Source organism: Heloderma suspectum, chromosome 2, assembly GCF_057233095.1.
Source record: "Heloderma suspectum isolate Gila_16-S chromosome 2, 16-S_ref, whole genome shotgun sequence".
In the NCBI taxonomy this organism is placed as follows: Eukaryota; Metazoa; Chordata; class Lepidosauria; order Squamata; family Helodermatidae; genus Heloderma; species Heloderma suspectum.
In genome coordinates, this window is record NC_139459.1 from 188,514,632 (window position 1) to 188,538,443 (window position 23,812).

General features: G+C 44.1%; 1 protein-coding gene across 15 annotated transcripts in view; it reads right to left on the minus strand.

Annotated features, from left to right (window-relative positions):
• Nucleotides 1-23,812, minus strand: part of SLC11A2 (solute carrier family 11 member 2) — a 149,593-nt gene that overhangs the window by 124,795 nt on the left and 986 nt on the right. For 10 of the 15 annotated variants that reach the window (XR_014788118.1, XR_014788115.1, XR_014788113.1 and 7 more), the window contains exon 2: nucleotides 5,187-5,264. Coding sequence is in view for 2 of the 15 variants with exons in the window: in XM_084836841.1 (XP_084692967.1) it covers nucleotides 5,187-5,264 (78 nt within the window). In the remaining 13 variants the exon portion in view is untranslated. Of the gene's footprint in view, nucleotides 1-5,186; nucleotides 5,265-21,356; nucleotides 21,435-23,670; nucleotides 23,788-23,812 lie in introns of those variants that run through there. The other 5 variants (XR_014788123.1, XR_014788122.1, XR_014788125.1 and 2 more) reach the window with 2 other exon arrangements.

Here is a 23,812-nt window from a genome sequence, read left to right on the forward strand (position 1 = left end):
CCAAAGGGACTTTAAGGCTGCAATCCTATACCCACATTCTTGGATGCAAGTGCCACTGAACTCAATGGGACTTACTTCTGGCATGTACAGGATTCAGCTGTACATTTATTTGTATATATTTATTTGTATATACGTCTGAGATGTCAGGATCTGGGAAACTCTCAATATGGAGAAGGTTATCTGAAGAACTTCCTATCCTTTTTCATATACTGATGACTGACTTTTATGCCGGACTAGGTATTAGTGATACTTGTCCTTGCTGTCAGTGTTACTGTTTGCAGGTTTCCCTCCCCTCTTTTGTGTTGTTATAATTGCAAATAATTTATTTACAAGGCATTAGTAATACAGAGGTTGTGAGGAAATTTAGGTTCTCCTTGGAAGATCTTGAGGGCCTTTCACTGAGATGGTCCATAGATCATAGAATCACAGAATAGTAGGGTTGGAAGGGGTCTATAAGACCGTCAAGTCCAATGCCCTGCTCAATGCAAGAATCCAGGTCAGAGCATCCCTGACAGATGGCTGTCCAGCCTCATCTTGAATGCCTCCAGTGTGGGAGAGCCCACCACCTCCCTAGATCATCGGTAGGGATGTCAGAGAAATCCACCACAGAATCCAGCCTCTGGAGTCCGTGGCAGAACAGGGCACTCACCTGCGCCCCCCCCCCCCCGAATCCATTGTGAAGCCGGCTCCTCTCCGCGGCCAGCTCCGTATAGCCAGCGATACAGCTGTCATTGCCGTGCCGTATCACTGAAGAGGAAGGAATCTGGATGCAAATGGTGTCCACTATGCCATTTGCAGCCGTAGAGCTCTTAGATTAACCTAAATGCAGCCGTAAATGGCTGCATTTAACTAAGGGCTTTACGGCTGCAAATGGCGTCCACTATGCCATTTGCGTCCATGGTTTTTCCCGTGATAGGCTAGCCATTTACAGCTGCATTTAGGTTAATCTAAGAGCTTTACGGCCGCAAATGGTGCAGTGGACACCATTTCCATCCGGATTCCTTCCACCTCAGCGATACGGCACGGCAATGGCGGTCGTATCACTGGCTATACAGAGCCAGCCGGCGGCTCTGCAAAATCGCCGCAGAGAGGAACCCGCGCACAAGGATTCTGGGGGGAGGAATGGATTCCCCCCCCCACAGCCCCCCCCCCCCGGGTCAGAAGGTAGGGGGTTCGTACATCCCCAATCAATGGTCCACTGTCGTGTTGCTCTAACAGTCAGGAAGTTTTTCCTGATGTTCAGCTGGAATCTGGCTTCCTGTAACTTGAGCCCATTATTCTGTGTTGGCAGATAAGGAAGGTGTTGGCAGAATCACTGGATTAATACACTTTACCTTCCTGGATGGTGGTAGAGTCAGGCTATATGCTGCTGTTGAGGTTAACATTTCCAGATTTCCTCCCTCCCCTCAGTGAAAAAACAGGAAATAGTCATCAGCTTCTCATAATAAATCTTTGTAGCCATGGCCAAACTTGTGTCTAATGGTGCAGTCTTATAGGGATGGTCGTAAGCCTCCAAACGCAGAGATTTACAGCCATTCAGTGCAGAGCGGGAGGAGCAACGGCGGCGATCTTTGCCTCTGCCACTCCCCCTGCTCTACATTTCAGCCAGATGGGCTTTTATGCCCATCTAGGTGAGGCATTGGGGAGGGAAGTTGGCTGGAGGATTCTTTGTAAGCTGGCCTCCCCAGTCCCTCCCCTCTCCGCCCACTGGCACGCCTCCTTTCCTTTCCCTCAGAGGTCGCCTTTGCGACCTCAAAGAGGCAACTGGTGCAGTTCTCTTTCTGCCAGCTGCAAGGGGAGGGACGGGGGAGCTCGGACTCCTGGGTCTGAGGTCGGAGCCCTGTCTCCAGCCTCAGATCCAGGAATCCAATGGCCACCCCAGATGCTGTCTAGGGGCCATAAGATTTCTCTCTTAGATAATGCTAAAATGCCAGCATATAAACAACAAGGTCAGCGCTGGCTGCGGTGAGCCCTCATTTTTATTGGGGGGGCCATGTCGGGTGGAATACTTACACATACATCTTCATATAAAGCAGCCTTCTGCAACCTAGTGCCATCCAGATATTTTGGACTACAACTCCCACTACTCCTGACCATTGACCATGCTAGCTGAGACTGATGGGGATTGAAGTCCAAAATATCTGGAAGGCACCAGGCTGGGGAAAGCTGAGGGGGGAGGTTCTATTTAATTCCAACTTAATTCTGCTGAGGAGGAATATCCTTTTGGACTGGGGAGACATTATGGAAAATTAGGGTGCATAAGCACCCTAAACCCCTATGAATTTGTAATCCTAAAGCAGAGCCCATGCAAAAAGCCCTCCCAAATGTATAGTGTAGAGTACTACAATGGTTATACGAGAATAAAATGACTGGGTTCAGACAACATGATAAACCACACTCAAGTGTTGAGTGTGGGTTGTTGCTAAACTGTGGGTTGTTGCTAAACTGTGGGTTATCATGTTGTTTGAACCCAGGCACGCTAACAAACCATGGTTTGTTAACCACGGGTTGTGAGCCATAGTTTTCCACAAGGATATTCCTCCACAGCAGAATTAAGCAGGAATTAAATAGAACCTCCCCACTTTTCACCTCACAACCTTCCTTTATATCACCCTTCCCCAACCTGGTGCCCTCCAGACAGTTTGGACTTCAACTCCCATTGGTCTCAACCAGCATGGTCACTGGTCAAGTTTCCATTACAAATAAAAAGCTTAAAACATGCAAGCTTCTAAAGACTCTGAATTTAGTAGAAACTTCTAATGGCCAGAGCATAAGCATCTATTTGCATTAATTCTCGAGAAGGCATTGCACAACTTTGACTATCTTACTTATTATTATTATTAATACATTAATAAATTATGCAGTAACCACAGCAGTAAGTGTTCTGAAAAGGAGCTGCAAAAAGCATGGGTCTGGGAGCCAATATCTCCCCTTTCTGGAGTAGGTGGAGACACAGGGAAGGGTTGACAAGGTAGAGAGCACTGAGAAGTGTCAGTTCAATACTTAAAAGAGACAGGACCACATTGCCAAGGGGGAGATATTGTGTCCCCCGCCCCTTTCTGGTGCACCTACTTTTTCCACTTCCCTCCCCTTTTTGGTGCTTTTCAACTGACAACTTGGCAATTAGACCCTAGCAACGGTGTGCAACTTAGCCTATGTGCAGTCTCACACTGTCAATGTCCATGTATGTTACCTACCCCACTTGGCTACTCCCTTTGACTGCTGAAACATACAGTGAAATTGACCAGGCAAAACTACACATATTGGACAGCTGTAAGAGCGCACCTACAAAAGACCCCCCCAAACATTAAAAATTATGAACACAATTGCACAATTTTCTGGGGCCAAAACAAAGATCTCAACTGCACATTTTTTAGGCTCCAGAACCAAAACTCAGTGGCAAACAAAAAGGGGTAGCAATCAGAGCAGGCAGCGGAAGACAAGATGGGTTCTGCCATGAAAGACACTGGGAAACCAGCTGGAGGACTGAGGGGGAAGAAGGGGAAGAACAAGCCACGGTAAGCCCAACTGTTTGTTGGGCGCACCGTGGGTTGTTCCACGAACCGCTGCAGAGCTTATTCGCAAGTTGACTTAGTGTGATGTGCAAACCAACCCACTGGCTACTGTGGCATATTTAAATTGTGGCATGTGTTGGGCATGATTTCCATAATCACCATCTGGGTGCAACTGTCGTGTCGGCCAAACCCAGGCAACCTGACTTGTTGGAGGGGAAACAACCCTCCAGTAACCAATTTTCCCTTCCACAAGCCATGCTGCTTGGGTTCCGATGACATGAAAAGCCACGCCTGGGTGGTGATTATAGAAATTGCACCTGGTACATGCCACAATTTAAATGAGGCTTATTTTGATCATGTGAACCAAGTCACCTTGTTTAGAATGACTGTGGGCAGATCTGGAACTGGCTACAGTGAACAGAGAGATGCCATAAAATTCTGGCATTTCGTGGCAAAAAGCACAAGAGAGGTTGAAAAATCAGGACAGATTTTCAATTTATGTCAGAGAAGCAGGAAATACACATTGGTCAGTTCTTTAGTTTTGGAGGAAATAATGTACCAAGATCCATACTTACTATACGTTTCTTGAATTAAATGAGGCAAATCTAAGACCAGTGCTTACCATCTCTCTCTCTGCTCCTGGTTTAGGAAAGGCACTCACTTTTATGACCACTTTTGGGAGGATAACCAAAGAATGAGAAATGACAACCACTGCCTATATTTTTTAAAAGGCATCAAATCTGAGCCCAGCAAATTACCTGCTAATAAATTTGTTGAATATTGTACAAGCTGTATTAACATTTTTATTCTAGAAGCAAAGGAAGATTTAATATCATCATCATGGAAGAATAAGGCAGCATTAGGAAGGTGGAAGGTACTATTAATCAAGTACTATGTGATCAATTATTTTGTTTATTTGCATATCAAAAGCATCTATAGGCTGCCTTTGCAGATTGGTTTTAGGAATATAGGAAGCTGACTTATACAAGGGAAGACACTTATCCATCTAGCTAATATTATCTACTCTGAGTGGTAGTAGCTCTTCAGGTCACAGGCATAAGTTTTTCCCATCATCTGCTACCTGATTCTTTTAAAACAGGAGATGCCAGGGACTCAACCTGGGATCTTCTATGTACAATGCATGTGGTCTGCCATTGAGCTATGTTCTTTCTCTCTTGGTTTAAGTCAGGATAAATCACAAAAATTTGGATGTAACCAATAAAAACACAGAAAGACTTCTGTTCTAATCAGAACACTCCACACAGACACAACAACTAAGATTAGAGTTGACACAGAGGGCCAGTTTATCCGAGTCAGTCCACTCTATGAGAGGAGAGAGACCAGGCTACTGGCTGCTTTTTTATTCAACTATTATGGAAGTGGCCTTGTCTCAGAATTGTAGCCTACTTTCCTTTAGAGCGAACAACATATAGGCTGTCCATGCTATTACATGCAAACAACAAGATGCTGCAGCCTACAGCAAGCAAGATTATTGAGACACTCTGGGACAGAAAGAAAAGTTGACTATCCCCAATAAATGCCAGAATTATGTTATTCTAGCACTGGTAAATGAAGTGGGAAAACAGACATTCATTTAAGTATCATCTATTTATAGAATGTTTTTAAAAGTTACCAAGTTGCATAAAAACACAAATGAAATAGCACATCTACCATATAATCGTTCTCGGTCCTTCCCTGGTGTCATGGTGGAACCTCTCTCTCTGGAATCTTTAGAAGGGGTCACGTTAACTGCAAAAGAAAGTACATGAATTAAACTAAGCATTACGGCAAGACTGCTTAAGGAGCTGAAGTTTGATGAGGCTTTGTTAAATTATTGTGGGGATAATCTTATCTAGCTTTCTGTTCATCCTCTTCCTCCCCTCTCTCCTTGGGAAACGGGCTGAGGGAAGCAAACATAGATTTGCATCTATGGAAGAAAAAGTGATGGGGGATGAATGGCACATGGAATCTCATTGCTAGAGTGTGCGCGTGTCTGTGTGTGCAGCATTTATAGAGATGGAGGATGCTGGTGCATTGAGTTGATGGTTGATACAAAGTCTAAAAGAAAAGATGTTGGGAATATGCAAGATCTGTGGACCTAAAACACTGAAGAACCCTCTGCATCCTCCATCAGATGTGTTTGCAGATGTGCCATAAAATGTAACATCTAGCCCATGAAATCCAAGCTGAACAGGCCGTAAAGGATTTAGAGTCCAACCCTGCATCATCTGGATAGACCCGTCATACAACAGGCCCTGCCCACCACTTACCCCACAATGTGATGCAAACAGAAAGCAGGAGTCAACAAGGTATATTGCAACAAGATGCCCACAACGCAGGTATCTCCTCAACAAATGTTTGCCTTAGTTTATACTTTGGGGCTTGCTCATGTGTTTGACTCATTTGGAGGTAAGGTTCATCTAGTGATCAGCTCCAAGCAAAAGAGCGGAGTCTCCACCACTTACATAGTGTTCGTTCTATATCAAATACTTCATCAGTACTGTATCAGAAACAAAAAGAGCAGTTCCTTGAAGCTGATTTACAGACACCTGCTATAAATACACACATGTATAAAAACTCAGTGTGGTGCACTAAGTGGGGAGTTTGGCCGCAATCAAAGGATATTTAATATTTCCTTAGGAGTCAGCAACTTTGGTTCTATTAAGATTGATCCTCATAGAAGATGTGTGTATCTCTTTGCTTCATCTTAAAGTGCATATACAAAGAAAATACTGAAAAAAGGCTGGCGAATGGCATGACATTCACCTGTCCCCCAGCTTCACATACCCTCCTTGTTCACATCCTGCAGAAGCAGACAGCTATGGATGCAGTTTTCAGACATACCAAACTTGACCACAAAATCTGATTTTGTGATTTTGAAAAAAATCACCATATGAATAAAAATCTTCATATGACACATTTTGAGTCCATAAAGCCTTGTCCTAAAAAGCATTACACTTATTCCAAAAGAGAAAACATTTCATAGGAGTGCTCCTACCCCCATTTCCCAAATTGTCCAATTTTTCTAAAATGGGGAAAAAATGGGAGGGGGTTCCAGAGGTTTTTCCAGGTGTTTTCCCCCCTGAGCCTTCATATCTCTAGCTACAGACTGAACTGCACTTTTAGCTCTTTTAAGATGTTCCTAAAATTATTTCTTTTAACCTTCCCACAGATAGAACTAACTTTTTAGAAACTTCAGTGTTTCTAATAAACATTGAACTCTGCATACTTCACGCCTCTCAGGGTGGCCTCTTGAGCCAGCTCTTTGAAACGGTAGGAGTTTACTATTCTCCATATGGGACGAACACGCAGGTGTGTTTTAGATAAGGAGGGTTTATGGGGTGCTCAGGTCATCCCTTTTACAGGCAGATTGTCTCTTTTAGGTTATATTGGCCAGTTCTGTTAATGTAACACTGCAAAACTGCTTTGCAGTATTTATGCATATTAGCACAGAAAGTGCATATTCTGTGCCACTTCTGTTTCCCGACTTCAAGTTCCGCTCTAGGCAAACCCAAACTCAGCAGTCAGATGAGATGTGGAAACATTTTTAATACATGCTATTCAGCTTTTCAAAATGATGGGTTGGTTGGTTAGGAATTGGGTGACAGAGGGGAACAGGTATGAGGGAAGGGCGAGGAAATTAGAGTTAAAGAGCAGGGAAAGCAACCATGCAGGAAGGCATGCAACTGGGGGCCAGTATTTCAAAGGTCTATACAAGTCAGAAGGGTAACCAACCAAGGCCAAGCTCATTTTGAATACTTGTACATCTTTTTACCTTTTAATAACATCCACCAGGAACACTAACTGCAGAAAACAGGTGGCAAGAGACAGAACTAAGTCAGTCTTAGCAATGCTTTCCCTCCATGGAGAGATACATGAGAAAACATGTTATATATAGGAAGGCAATGTTCACACGGATTAGCAAGCAAGCTGTGAGCAGAAGCTGACAGGAACTTAGTTGGCCTGTGAATCTTTCCTTTAAATTCCAAGGTTTACACTCCAGTTTAAACTCTTTTCAAAAAGTTCAGGAGAAGCATCTCAGAAGAATTGTCCCTTTCTGAACCGATCAGAAATTATTGTTAAGATGGTCTAGTGGTTCTCACATTTCTCCCAAGGAATCTGCAAAAAAGTGCCCCCAAAGCCCATGAAGAGCAAGGATGAGAAAAGCAGGGCACATTCTCTCAAAGGAGGGCCAGGTAGACTGACCCTATACAAACTTTTCTTCTGGAGGTTAGCTCCGATGCAGTCCAGTGTATACTCCAACAAAGCCAGACCATAATATGTCCTCATTCAGTCAGATCGTATCGATTTACTGCTCGATTAAACAAGGAATTTGCCTTAAGGGCAATAGCTGAAGTTTTGGACTTGCGACAAAGTGAGCAAACAAGAGGTCCGTCACTATAGTGTTACAATGATATGAAGCTACATGGTGGAGGCAATGGATGCCAAATCCCCAGCAGTTTCAACTCACACCTGTATCTAAGAATGCAAAAGAAGCTCTGCTGGATCAGACTAAAGGGTCCATCTAGTCCAGTAACTTCTTTCCCAGAGTGGCCAGCCAGATGATCCAGAGAAGCCACAAGTAGAGCAAGAAAGCGAGAGCACTCCCCTGCCATACTGCCTCTGAATTTGGAGGCTCCTTTTACCTACCTTGGCTAATAACCAAGGATGGATGTAATAACCAAGTTGATGGATCTATCCACCATGAATGCATCTGATCCCCTTTTAAAGCCGTCTAAGTCAGTGGCCATTACCAGATCTGGTGGCAGTGAATGCCATAATTAACTGCACGTTGTGTGAAGACTTGCTTCTTTTTCTGCCATCTTGAACCTACTGCCGATCAATTTCATTGGGTCACCCTATGTTTTAGTGGATGGGGAGAAGGAGCTCTATCCACTTTCTCTACACCATGCATAATTGTATAACTCATGAGTGGGCAGCTTGTGGCCCTCCAGATGTTTTGACCTACAACGTGCATCATCCCTCACCATTGGCTATGCTGGCTAGAGCTGATGGGAATTGTAGGCCCAAACATCTGAAGGGACACAAGTTGTCCACTCCTGGGATAAAAGCTGTATTACGGCCCCACTCACTTCCTTTTTTTTTCTAAACTAAAAAGTCCCAAACATTGTAGACTTTTCTCGTAGGGGACTTGCTCCAGCCTCCCAATCATTTTGGTGGACGTTTTCTGAACCTTTCCTAGTTCTACAATATGTACTCAATCTTCCCGATGTAGCCACTCCATAGAGATGTATAAAGGCATTACAATAACCTTCCCTCTTAATCCTCAGCATGCAATTTGCCTTTTGTAACACCAAAGTGATGTTTTCACAGAGCTATACCACCACAACTCCCAAGACCTCTTCCCTGGGAAGCCACAGCCAAGTGAGACTCCATCAGCGCAGGCAGGCATTTTTGCATCAATATGGGCAAAATCCAAGATGGTGCCTCTTGTGCATTGCTCATGGGTGCCCCAGCCACACACACGCAGAAGCGGCACTCACCTGGACGTGCCATTTCACACATCTTGCTGACACAAGTGCTTCTCTGCTCTTAAAAAAATCTCTATAAAGCTAGGTGCAATTAAAGGAGTGGCAAATTATGGGCAGTAAAGCTGTCATTTAAACTTTACTGTCCTTTACATTTGTTACTTTTGAGTTTTGGTTGCAACCACAAGGTGGGTGAAATGGCATGCCCAAGAGATTGCTCTTGTGCATGTCTGAGAGACACACATGCACTAGAAATGAGCATGAATATATGAAGCTGCCTTGCTGAGCCAAACTATTCATCTGTCTACCCTAGTAATGTCAACTTATAGGCAACGGCCCTCCAAGGAGGCCTTTCACAGTCCTGCTAACCAAAACTTTTTTAACTGGAGATGCTAGGAGACTGAACACAAGACGTTCTGCGTGCAAAGCATATTCCATGCCACACAGCTGTGGCCGCTTTCCAAAAGATCATTTCTTACCACCTTTCAAAGGGAAGACAAATAGGTATACATAGATCTTTAAAAAAACATAATACATAAAATACTAAATTTATCTCCTAACTTTAAACAAGTAGTTATTTCATCATAAACAATATAAACCTACACTTACAGTCTCATGAAAATGAAGTTACCTACCTATCAAACATGGGCATTAATATCAGCTTTTCATCCTATGAAAATGCCTCTGTTCAGCCTAAATACCAGCTCTTGCTTCTTGAACATTCCGGGCTTTTCATTTCTTGGACTAAAGTCACATGTGCTAAGACACAGGTTGGATAGGATTGTTGTTCTGTGCTTATATGGTAGTGGAGTTGGGCAAAGCAAGGTGGAGGAATTAAGACAGAAAGACAAGATAGCAGGGTGGATTAAAAATACTTAATAAAAATGTAAATGGATTTAAAAAAATTAAAATTGCATTCTTTTCAGCCCAGTAACTATTAAACCTTGATTTGACCTATCCGGTCATGGGCATTTGTTTTTGCTTGCTACTTTGCTTTTGTGAGGCCAAGGCTGGGCCAAGACAGAGTGAAGCAGAAAAGAGCAACACTGGAAAGAAAAAGAGAACACAAAATTGTCTGGTGTGCATCTTCTTGTATTCTCATACTGTAGCAAATATCCCATACCTACTTACCTGGGAGTAAGCCCCACTGAACTCAAAAGAACTTATTTTTGAGGAGACATGTATAGGATTGTGCTAGTAACCCAAACTGACATGTGGTGGTCATAAGAAAGATCCTGTATGGGAATAATTTAAAGACATTCCCTCTACAGGTAAAAAGAAAAGCATGCAAAATATATACAGTAAGACAGAGATGCAAAGCCTGCTTGCAAGAATGAAACAGTGTAAATAAGATTCTGATTGTAAATTAACATGGCTCAGTGGTCGGATTTGCACCATTGTTCATGAAATATATGAAAAAGTTTCAGTGGGAAACTTGATTTAAATCAGTAATTTAAATATACCCTTTTTGTGGCTGATTTAAATGGTCTTGAGTTAAAACAATCCACCCAATCCACAGGCAGCATGTGGTCCAACTACACCCCAAATTTTAAAAATCCCCACAATCCAACAAAATGGTGTTCTGTTGCAGCCACAGAATGCTAAAATGGCCGCATTTAGCTTCTTTTAACCCTTTTAGCACTATGGAGTGGTTTGTTGGCAAAGCAACAATTATTTCCCTGCCAGTGTAGCCTGCAGGTTCAGCATGTCAGGGGGGCAAAAATGGCCCCAAACCTCTCATAGTTGCCCACCCCTGACCTGTGGGATAGTAAAGTCCACAGAAAAATGGGTCAAAAGGCCTCATCAGCCTTAAAATTCATTTTATGGGAGTGAAGACAATTACGTTTTATCTGGACCGCGTGCCTAAAACGAATTAACAGTAACAACCTGAAGTGGGATAACAATACTGTTACAGTCTTTGTTGTTTAACTCTTGGCAGACAGACTGGTTGGCTAACAGATGGTATGGCCTAAGTGAAACTTGGCTCTGTCCCATCTCTGTCACGGACTCTGTGTGTGGCCTCTGGCAAGCCAGGAGCTCTCTCCTCAATTTCCCACCACCTTAACAGGAGTAATATTGGTGCTGAGAGGGTGAGCCCAATAACAATTTTAACACATGACAGCACAGTCCTTTTGCATGTCTACTCAGACACAACCCCTACTGAATTCAATAGGAACTGGGTAATATTCAGTTTGTTGTTGTTGTTGTTGTTCAGTCGTTAAGTCGTGTCTGACTCTTCATGACTCCATGGACCATAGAACGCCAGGCCTTCCTGTCCTCCGCTCTCTCCCGGAGTGTGCTCAAGTTCATATTCATTGCATCGGTGAGGCTAGTAGTATTCAAAGCTCCAGACACTCTTGGATGAGACCAATTATCCGATCTGGACCTATCTAGGTCCATTTCAGTTGAGGTTCAGGCCAAGTTTTGGCACGGAAATAGCCTTGGTCACCTTGTATGACAACCTATGTCCAGAAAGAGACAGGGGGAGTGTGACCCTGTTGATACTCCTGGATCTCTCCGTGGCTTTTGATACCATCAACCATGGTATCCTTCTGGGGCAACTGTCTGAGCTGGGAGTGGGGGGCACTGTGTTGCAGTGGTTCTGCTCCTACTTGGATGGCAGGTTCCAGAAGGTGGTGCTGGGGGAATATTGCTCAGCCCTGTGTATTCTCCAGCATGGGCTTCCTCGGGAGTTGGCTTTATCCCCCTTGCTATTTAACATCTACATGAAACTACTGAGTGGGGTCAACTGGAGTTTTGGAGTGCGTTGCTATCAGTATGCTGATGACACACAACTCTACTTCTCCTTTTCATCCTCAACAGGTGAGGATGTGCTAAATCAGTGCCTGGCTACGGCAATGGATTGGTTGAGGGCTAACAAACTGAAACTCAATCAAGACAAGACCGAAATGCTGTTAGTGGGTGGTTCTGCTAACCGGATGGAGGGTATTCAAGCTGTTCTGGATGGGGTTGCGCTCCCCTGAAGGAGCAGGTTTGTAGCTTGTGGAGTTCTCTGGAGCCATCTCTATCACTTGAGGCTCAGGTGGCCACAGTGGTATAGAATGCCTTCTACCAGCTTCAGGGGCTTTCCTCCAAGGGAGGCTCAGAAGGTGTCAACAAGGGAGAGGGCCTTCTCAGTGGTGGCCCCCCCCCGACTGAGCCCTGGAATGAGCTCTCCCAATTGAGGCCCACCGGGCACCAACACTGTTATCTTTTTAGCACCAGGTTAAGACTGTCCTCTACTCTCAGGCATTTAATGGCATATGATAGGGCACTTATCTTAGCTGTCTTGAACAGGTCTGTTATTGAAACTGTGTACTGAAATTGTTTTTAGCTATTTGTTTTAATTCTTTAAAATTCTGTATCTTAAAATATTTAATAACATTTTTAATAACATAAAATTTCATAACATTTTTTATTATAATGTTTATAATGTTTTGTGTGTTTTTATGAATTGTTGCAAACAGCCCAGAGGGCCTCAGCTATTGGGAGGTACAGAAATAAATAAATAGATAGATAGATAGATAGATACATAGAGAGAATTACAGCCTGAAAGTTTAGATGGCAATCATAAGCACACTTACAAAGAATGTGTCATTTAACTCAGTGGAACTAACACCCCCTTTTTTCTGTAACATACTAAAATACATGCCATAATGTATAATGCCATACATGCCATACAGAGGTCATTCTATAAGACGATCATCAATCGTAATATGTGACATACAACTAAAAGAACAATCATGTGCATATTACAAACCAGAAAACCTGTATACTCAATTCAAGAACAACTTCATCAGTCTTAATGTTCAACACAAATATAGCAGTGACGCAGTTCGCACAATCAAAATAGCCCACCGTGGCTTATTTAAGCCATGGTGGGCTGCGGCGTGTGCCGGGCAGGATTTGAATATTCCCTGCCCAACCATGGCTTGCTGTGTTGTGTGAATCCAGGCACCAGAGGTTGTGTGATGGTTAAACAACCCCCACAGGCCTCAGCCCACCATGGCTGGTTCAATCGTGCAAGACAGCCCACTGTCAATATTAACAGAAAATGTTCACAATGTGAAACAGTGTTAGTTCTTCTCTAAAAACACACATTCTCTTAATCCAACACTCAGCAAAACCGCCTACGAGAGCAAATCTACTGACTCTGGCTGGAATTTGCCGTGAGAAAAGGTAATATTGAAAGTGCAAACAACTATGATGTGGTCTTTACAGCCTAACACACACTTCTACTCTAATCTTGTGTCAAACACTCATAGTAAGTCCATATAAAGTGGAATAAGTCCATATAAAGTGGAATAAGTTACTTAAAAAACATTTTAACTAAACCAGTTCTATACACGGATGAAACAAATTACAGCAGTCATATTTTCCATTCCTTAACCTATGAACGCCACTGATATCTCTAGATCATAAAGACTAAAAGTCATGATCATCTATGGCACCTATATATAGAGATAAACACAGTTACTTCCGAAGGAGGGAGACAGAAGGGAAAAAAGCCCTTCAAATTTGGAAGTAAAATCTTTATTGAACACAAGCGGAAACTATTTGAGAGAAAAAACTGTTTGAGCAGTGCTGGTTCAAGCTAGGTTACTGCCTAGCCCAATGTTTTATGGGCAGTATCCAAGTCGACACGAACACCAATGTAAATTCTGTTGCGCTGCTAACATCATTAGCTGGTGTGATGAATTTTCTAGGGAACTGCATTGTGCTAGCTAATGCCATTACTGTTGTGCTGGAGGTCCCTCACACTAGCACTATGTAATTTACATTAGCATTTGTGTCAACTTGGATACTGCCCTATTTATTTAGGCACTTTTAAGGGTGGAACACTTACGTTTTGCCATCCTTCCCTGTTTACCCACCCTCCCGCTGGCACATCTTGTTAAACACTGGGAATTTAAAAGCTGACACATGAAATGATCACCAGAATACTGTTTTTAATATTCAGTTGAAATTTCAGCAGTATTATATATAAACTGTATTAACAAGCCAGGAGCAGAAACAGAGGAACAAACTAGATCCAAGAAAAGCAACAAATGGATATGTGTGAGAGAAAGAGTGGGAGGAAAGGTAGCCAGCACCAAAGAACAAAACTGTAACAGAACAGGCTATTACAGCTTATTCTGTACTTATAGAAGGAAGAGGTGAGCTACCTTCACATTATATTTCCATTATATTATGGAAGCTGCAGTCTTGACTGAAGGACTGACTGGGTAAGCAAGGAGAAAAGAAGGGCTGCTTAACTTTTCCCATCTCTGGCTATTTTCCTACTGAAAGTTTCCCCCTGCCCCATCCAACACACACACACACACACACACACACACACAGCCTTTAACTTCACAGAGGGAGGGAGATTCTGACCTGGTTCGCATGACATGGCTGAGTCTCTGTGGGTTATTTAACCCACAATGAGCTGAGGTGTGTGCTGGGTGCATGGGGCTGCAGTTTTCAATATGCAACCCCCAATCAGGGTGATTGGGGGTTACACTGTGTCATGCAAACCCAGCCATCATGGGTTATTCGAGGGTTAAATGGCCCTTGTATAACCCTTGATTAATAGTACAGTTGTGCAAGGGCTGTTTAACCCTCAAATAACCCACGATGGCCAAGTGCGCATGATAGCCCCTATCGCCCCGATCAGGAGTTGCATATTCAAAATGGCAGCCACATACATTGCAGCTCATTGTGGAGTAAATAAACCACGATGAGCTGGACGTGTCGTGCAAATCAGCCCTTAGAAAATGTCAAAAAATGGAAGGACTAAGCAGTGCCTTTCCCACCCCCCTTCACTCAAGATTCAGCCTCTGAGGCTGCTTTTAGTTTCTTAAAAATGAGGGGGAAGGAATACACATGCCTGAGCATCAAAGGCAGTTTGGCCCAAACACAAACCACACTATTTATTTAAATTAGGCTGAGGCCTGAACATGTGGAAAAATGACACATGAATTGACACAAAACCCCATTTTTATTTTTAATCAAGTCTAACTAGGGGATATTGTAGATACTGTTCACCCAGACCTACCTCAGTGCTTGTTATTGAGAAGAGAGGTACTGGAACTTTAAAACACTTATTTATTATTTATACAAATGTATAGGCCATCCTATAACTGAAGTTCTGTGGGCAGCTTAGGAGGATTAAAACAAACAAAATGACAATAAAAAATAAAATCCACATGGAAGCATCATGTGTTCTGTAAGCCAGGGATGGGCAGAAAGTAGATCTCCAGATGTGTTGGCCTTCAACTCCCAGCATTCCTGATCACTGGCCATGCTGGCAGGGGGGGCTTGGGAATTGAAGTCCCAAGCATCTATCTGGGAATACCCCTGCCTACCCCTGTTCTAAGCTGTATTCCTTGGTACTGAACATATGGGGACACGTGCACATTTCTGCATCCAAAGCTGCTCGCTATGCAAATGACGTGTGGGCCACCCACATGCTGCCTCCTTCCTGACTTGGCGCAAGGTTTGTGTGCATGTATATAGAATACATACTATATACACCAACTGCTGGTGCCCGTTCTATTTTACATTCCTGTGTGCTACTTTAAAAGAAAAGGAGAGCAAGAAAGCTTTCCACTAAGACCTCAGAGCTGGAGTACTCCTGACAAAAGGTATAGCTTGGCACCCCTTGAATTTAGTCATACCAAGCAGCCACTCATATGGTGGCTGGAGATTACGGGGAGTGTATCCAACACATCTGGAAGACATCAGGCTGGCAAAGGCTGCCCCAAATAGTCCGGGACCATGTTATCCGAAGGACTGCCTGCTCCCGCATGATCTTGCCCAGATATGAAGTTCTTCATTGGAAGCTGAGCTCAGGGTGCCTCCATCATCTGCAGCAAGATGGGTGGCTACCAGGAATAGGGCCTTCAGGTGATATTGCCTCACCTATGGAACTTCCCATCCCACCCCCTTATCAATTTGTCTGGTGTGTGCTTTGATTTTTCAGACACAAGATAAAAAAATATGTCATCTACCCATACTTTGGGGTTTACAGGACTAATCAACTCTGTCGCTGTTTTTTAAACTCCTGAAGATTGCAATCTGATTAGCTTTAGTACAAAAAAATGGGTTTTTTTAAATGCAGTGAGCTGACTCAAGAACTACAGTCACCCAACAGGAAGGACGTAAATATTATCAATCAGTCAAAGCTAGAAGATAATCACACAGTCTGTTTGGTAAAGTTGACTTGTGAAACAGCTCCAAGGGAACTTTATGCTTCTGGACTGGAGAGCTTAAAAGGCATTTCTGCCTGTAGAATCCTCAGTAAGATGGAAGACTTGGTTGCTGCTTAAGGGGAAAGAGTAATACAGCTATTAAAGGAATAGGGAATTAAACTTATAGTGCAGCCTTCCTCATCCTAGTGCCAGATGTGTTGGGCTGCAACTCCCATGATTCTCAGCCAGCATAGCCATCTGGAGAGCACCACTTTGAGGAAGACTGCAATAGTGCCTATAATTTAAAAAAATGGAGAGAGAATGAAGTGACTATTCAAAATGCATACCAATTCACCAAAAACAACAACACAACCTTATCGGGTGGATGCAGAGTTTGCTTCTGGCGGCGGTTGTTGTTGTTCAGTCGTTAAGTCATGTCCGACTCTTCGTGACCCCATGGACCATAGCATGCCAGGCCTTCCTGTCCTCCGCTCTCTCCCGGAATGCACACAAGTTTCTGGCGGCAGTAGCATGCCCCAAACAGAACTCTGCCCAGAATGCTCCCACAGGTGGAAAGCAGGCGAGAGGCAATTTCTGCTTCCCCCTGCAGTTCCCCCAGTGCCACCTCCCACATTGTTCCAGGGGGTCCCCCAACCATCTCAGGCTGCTTTTCAAGGGGAGGAGTGAAACAGGCTGAAGTGGGAAGTAGCAAAAATTGTTTCCTCTCCTGTTCCACCAGTAGGATTTCTCTGCTGGATCAGAAACCTTCTGTGGATGGAAAGAGTCCTTCCATTCACAGGAGGCAAATCTGGATCCAACCCACTGTTTCTCTCTTTTCATGGTAACTATAGGCAACAAGACTTCTCAGCCTTTTAAATCACAAGCATAAAGTGGAGGTTTTTATATAGGCTAGCGAATGAAGCATGACAGTTTTAACCTCTTTCTTCTAAGAGAAAAGTTTAGGTCAAACTTCCCTCACCTGGTGCCTTCAAATGTTTTGGACCCTTAATTTTTAACATACATACCACCTCATTTGCTAAAATGCCATCCGGATGGTGAACAAGAATTTAAAACAATAAAGCCATAACACAATAAAAAGCACATTAAAACTGTAAAACATTAACACTACATAATTTAAATGGCTAAATTAAAAAGATGCATCTTCACACCCTTGCTAAAAGCCAAGAGAGTAGGGGCAAGTGACTACAACATGAACAGCCACAAGTTATAATCTCTCCTGTGAAGTGAACCTAGAGGAGAAGGAGCAGACTATTCCCCTGCAGCACATGATGAGTTTTAATCGGTCCTGGATGTGTCTTTAGTTATGACTGACTGTTTAAAGTTGTTTTTAGTTATATGTTGTTTGTGTATATTGTCTATGTGCTTTTATGTAAATGGCTTTTAAACTTTGTATATTGTATTTTAATGTTTTAACTTCTGTAAACCACCCAGAGAGCTTCAGCTATGGGGCAGTATAGAAATGTTGTTGTTGTTAATAATAATAACGTTTAATTGGTTATTATTATATGTTGTTATTATTATTATTAATAATAATAAATACACTATCTTGAGAGGAATGTGAAATCCCGTTGGAACCCAAAGACTCTTGTAAGCAAACAAGTACTTGCCTCCTCACTGACTGTGGTCCAGAATTAGTCAAAGACCAGCCAGTTAATGCCCTGGTGAGAAGAGGGGAATTCCCTACGGGATCAGTGTTGAGAAGGGCAAAAGGGGGTGCTTTGCCCCATCTCTCATCAAACAGTGTGGGTGCTTTCCTTCTTCTCATCTCTGCCAGGCATGCCTGCAGCTCCACCTCTCCACCTTTATAATGATCTTATTGTGGTTTCTAATAACCTACCCATTCCAAAATCAACTGCTCAATTGCAAGATTGCAAATTGGGCTGGGAAGCGCTGAGATCATTGCTTACATGATTGCTTAATCATGTTTCTAAGTGCAATTTGTCTGGGACCAATGCAGACCTGATGTTTGACCCTCCATATGCCACTCCTCCAACTCTTAGCCTTGAAGTAAATACAACAGCCCATTTCTAGTTCCTCTTCATTTGGACCCTTGGATAGGTCAGGTAGTGATTTGCACTGAGAAATAATACAGGGTCAGCAGCATTTAAAAACAGAGGCATGCTGTTAAAATGGAGTAGCTTTACCTGAGCAAACTTTGGTGAAATGTCTTTTTTCACTCTCAGTGGTGCAAGAGACACACTGAAGCCCAACATCTACCAAGCCCTTCACCCCCTAACTCTCACTTCCAGGAAAAGACTCGGTGGTGATGGTGGGCAATCACATCCTGCCACACACACACAGTTTCAGACCACCTGCAATTATTCTTTAGGATGACATATTTTGGGCCAACTCACTGTTTTTACACAATAATTAGAGTAAGAAATAATTAAATCTCTTTGCATTAAAAGAGAAGGTGACTGCTTGACCTGTATCAATAACGTTGCTATTAAAAGAGCACTCCTTGCAGATCTTCTTTTAAATAACTGTGTGTTTTTGTAATTTACAGTGAAAGTAAAGTAAGTCCCACTATATTCCATGGGACTTAGTCGCAGGTAAGTGCGCACAGGATTACAAGTCCCACTGAACTCAATGGGGCTTACTTCTGATGTATAGGATTGCACTGCTAATATTGAGTGTATAAAGAGTAGGCATTTAAACCTTGCTGTTAATTTTGCCCCCTCCCACTTTTTTTTATTGAAATGGCACCCCTGACACACATGGATTGTGCCTCAGAACACACAGCAACAGCAGTCCTGCAGGAATGATCACCAGCCTAGTGCCTGAACACTTGCATTACTACACACTTGTGTGCAGCCAGATTTCATTTATTATATAGCACGTGATTCTTTGAGATTAACAAAACACCCCTCCCTGTATATAGGTCCCAGTGCTGCTCTGCAACTTTGATGCTGCCTTTTCGGTCAACTCATGCGTAATATCCAGATCAGGGCTGCAGGTCTCTTCTGGAAGCCATAATTACTGTTCTGCCAAAAAGAGCCTTTGGGATGGATATTTCTCCTGCCAAAGGTTCCAACAGAACCAGTAAGGCCTGAGAAGGATTTAGTCACCTCCCTGTAACAGAACTGAACAGGAGTCATGTGTGGCCTGGACTAGAGAAATAGCACTACAAAGAAAAAAATGTATCTCGCTTTAGTCCAGACAACCAAGGATTCTTTGCCTACTCAAATCCCTATCTCACCCCTTCTAAAAAACCCACAAAAAGCCTGTAGCCCCACCCACACTGCTCAAGGACATGAGCCAGGAATACGGGGAGCTAAGCACTTTGTCATAACATTGCCCACCTACAACTGCCCCCACCCTTCCATCAGAATGCCTGTTCCCAGCTGTACTGCCCTCCTGCTGAGTTAGCAAAACCGCAAGAATGACATTCAAATCAAATCTTCTAGAGATTAAGTAACCTTTCACACAATTGCTTTAGAAAATGATAATATGAGAGAGAAAAAATATGCATACAACTTCTGGGGCTCTTTTGATCATTCATTCACCTCCAAATTGGGCCTCCTTTGCATGAGATGCTACACAATAAGTATTTCATGTAAATGGAAGTGAGAACACTGCAATGGATAGATCTATGATAACGGATTAAGGATTGCAACAACATACCAGCTCCCAAGGGGATCAGGCCATAGGTCCACCAAGCGCAGCATTATGTTTCTTACCCACACGCCTCTGGGAAACTCTCAAGCAGGGCACAAAGGTTATGGTCCTGGCCCGCTTGTCCCCAGCACCTGGCATTCAGAAGAATACTTATCTGTGCATGGAGGTTTTAGCTGTGGGGTGAGATGATACACCCCTATATACCTGGGAGCCTTAGAAATAAGACAGTGGCCTTGATGCTTAAACAGATGAAAAAGTTTTAGCCTTCAGTCCTAAATACACTTCTCTGGAAGTAAATTCCACTTTAGTCAACTGGCCTTGTGTCTTAAGTAAACATGCTTCAAATGGGTTGTAAAATGTCTCAAGTCACATGCTAACAGTCACCACTGCCTAGTTGTTTTTCCCAGAATGGCCGTGTATACCGAAATACTGGTTAAGATTCTGGAACGGATCCACTGGGGGAAGGATGAGAAAGGAAGGGGTAAATTATCGTTTCATTCAAAACCTTAATCAGGTCATACTGACTTGCAACTCTATTTGGTTTGGGGAGGGATCTCCCTCTTCCATTCTTCCGCTGATTTCACATACTAGGATTATGCAGCTGGCAAAATATCAGCAGTCTTCCATTCTTTCTAATGAGCATATCGGCAGTCTTCCATTCTCTCTAACCAGACACTTGAAAATGTTTGGATAGGAAGGCTCCCGCTTCAGTGCAAATACCAGACAAATTCCAGGCGGAGTATTCTCTCCCACCCCGCTGCCTTTTTAATGCATGTTTTTTGGGCCAGCTGGGGATACTAAAGTACATTAGTAATGGGGGGGGGGGAGGCAGCTCATCCAGTTTGCTTGACATAAATACATGTACATATGCACCGTGCGCTGTAAGGTGACCCCCAATAAGCCCCACAGGGGGCGACCGGCAGCTTCGATTGGGAGAGAACTCCAAAAGACATTGGTAAACTGGAATACAAGAAAGGAAATGCAGGGTGGAGGATAAGGGGCTCGCCCCTATAAAAATAAAACCCTTCCATTGAACGGCACAGACACAGACTCCCAAGGTCGGATCCCTGGGTTCTCCTTCGCACCAGGTTTTGCGGCAGTGCATTATGTCTTTGATCAAACTACCCTCCACCGAGAAGAGAAAAACACAGTTCAGAAAACCCCCCCTCCCGCCGTGGCCGCGCGGCCTTTTAAAAAAATAAGCAGAGTCCGTAATATACCCATTTGCCGATTTCTAAACCGTTTATTAAGTTAACTACACCCCTTCTTCTTTTATCGCGTAGCCCCGCTCATGTACCCAAGCCTCTCCCTCCTGTGATATACTTTTGACCCTTTCTGACTTAAAAGTTTAAGTATACACGACAGCCACAGCCAGCAGAGAGATACCGCCCAGACACGCGTGCGCGCGTACGCACGCCCCAAGCCACACAAAGGGCGCCCGCGTCCCTCCACCCGGCCGAAACCAGCTCCTGTCACCACGCGCCCGCCGCGTGCCGCCTGCGCCCGAAGGACGGCGCCCGCCCCGCGCTCTGCCGCCTCCTCACCTCAGCCCGAGCCGCCCCGCCGCCAGCGGCGTCTGCCGCGGGCCATGGCGCAGCTTGGCGAGAAGGCGGCCAGGCCCCGCCTCCCGCGCGGCCGAGGGGGGGAGAGAGGGGCTCCGGCACAGGGAGGGCGCGCCCCCTGGCGGGGCTCCGCCGAGGGGACGCGCGTAGTCGGCCCGCTCCTGCCAGCTCGGAGCTGCCCGGGAGTTTCGCCGCTACGGGCACGTCGCCGCGGCCGGAACACACGGGGCCAGCGACGGTGCATCTATAGGGCTGGACCCTGAGGCCAAACCCTGGCAAAGGACCACCCAGAGCGTCGCGGGTGATCGGCGCAGCCGCAAACAGGCCCCGAATTAGCAATTAAGGGCGCAATCCTATGCATGTCTAGACAGCTTTGCTGGCTAGGGAATGCTGGGAGTTGTAGGCCTTTTCTCTGTCTCATGCGTAGGATTGCGCCCTAAACAAACATTGTATAGTCAGGGGGCAACTGGCTGGGAATGTACATGATTACAGATGCCCATTTTATTATTTTTACTTTTGAGAGAGAGAGACACACACACACACACACACACACACACACCCACCCCTCCATTTCTACAACAAAATGGTGCTTAATCCCAAGTAAATGTGTTTTGCAGCAGGGCAGCAGCCGAAGCAAGCTCCATTTTATTCCCATAGTCATGGTGATGCTTAGGTTTCAGAGAGTTTAAAATGTGGAAATGCACACGCTTGGAAGTTTTATGTATTTATTTAAATCAGGGTTAGCAAACATTTTTCTTCACTAGCATACCTGAAACATAGAAGCAGTTGTAAAACATGGAAAGTGTGTGTGAAGAGAAATTACTTCAAAGCTGAAGTAATACCCATGACTATTGGAAGGGGCCCCGCCCTAAGACCATTCAGTCCAGGGTCTAAAATTACCTAGCTGCACCACTAAGTGTCATTGGCAGTGGGTAGGCATTGATCCCAAGTGCAACACTTCTCTTTTCCCTAGTGCAAGGAATGACAGCACTCACTTACATTGGAATTAGCAAGTGGGGCCTGCAACAAAATGTTGCAGTACAGACTACTGTTCAGGTTGCCAGCCAGCCATGCCCACTTCCATGATGCACCATTCCAGCCCTCCCCACCACTCCATCCCCTGCTCAGTTTTCCATCCCCCAGAACAGTCAATCAGCATTCCATGTCACTAAGCACACTCAATCTTCACTGAGCTGTTTTGAGGTCCCAGCCTTAAATTTTTTTCAAAATAGTTTTTGTACTTCTGCGAACCTAGGTGCTGCTCCAAAGTCTGCTGATACCTTCCTCTTAATGCATAGATGGTGCTGTTTTGGCTACATATGGAGAGGCCTCGGAGTATGAGTGCGATAGTAGTACTGGTAGTGTAGTGGTAAATTCAGAAGTGCAGGGTCCCTCCATGACAGTCACAGCCACGCCCCGTTCTAAGATTACACAACCTTGTCAGATATACAGCCTTCAACTGGTGACCAGCCAGATGGGCAATTAATAAATTTAATAAATAAATAAATCCAAAAACAGCGCAGCTGAGAGTAAGGCAGGGGTATTTCAATTGGATGTCTGAGAAAAAATGCAGGGGCGTTAAAATCTTTTTCACTCACTCACACACAAACAGTTTAGGTTTTCAAAATATGATACTCTATGGAAGCTTCATCCTCACTTGGCAGCCGGGAAGGGGAGGAGACAGCTGGAAGAGCCTGGCCCACAGCAGTAGGCTGGGGGTGGGAAGGACCTGGCTGAGACCTGGCTCTTAAAAAAGTCCCGGGTCTTCATCCCTGTGAGACCCCACCACCACTACACCCCTGATTAGTGCCCCTTTTGATGTAAAAGACCCCCACTTTAAACATGAAGGGGTCAGACAGGTGAACGTGGCTGCCCACATCACATCTAGTTTAACTTAAATCGCCTCAGGCTGAAAAGTGTCCAAACTTACCTTAAAAGGCCTCCAAGGGACAGGTGATTCCATAACTTCCAAGGCAACCAGTTCAATTGCTGGTTTTGATCAGATCATTATTAGGAAGCTTTTTCTCCCCAACATACGACTTCAGGTTTAACTTACATTTTCAACCATTAATAACTCAACTGACCATCAGCATCCACATTGTAAAGAAATTCCATTAACATGATATGGTTTGGAGATGTTATAGTTGGGAAAAAGTGTGTTTGAAACAAAATAAATGTAGAACAAATGCTCAAATTTAAAGTTGATTGCCCCCTTGCTCCTTCTATTCTCAGGTGAAAAAAAGCCCCTCTGACAACATTTTATACTCTGATTTATTTCATTTTATTTATATCCCACCTTTCTTCCGTATGCTCGACAATGTACACAGGGTTCCCAGGTGATCTTCCAGCACTGACCAGATCCAGATCTGCTATAGCTTTAGCAAGGTTTGTTCTAAGAATTTCTAAATAACACCTTCATCCAAAAATGGATTTCAGGG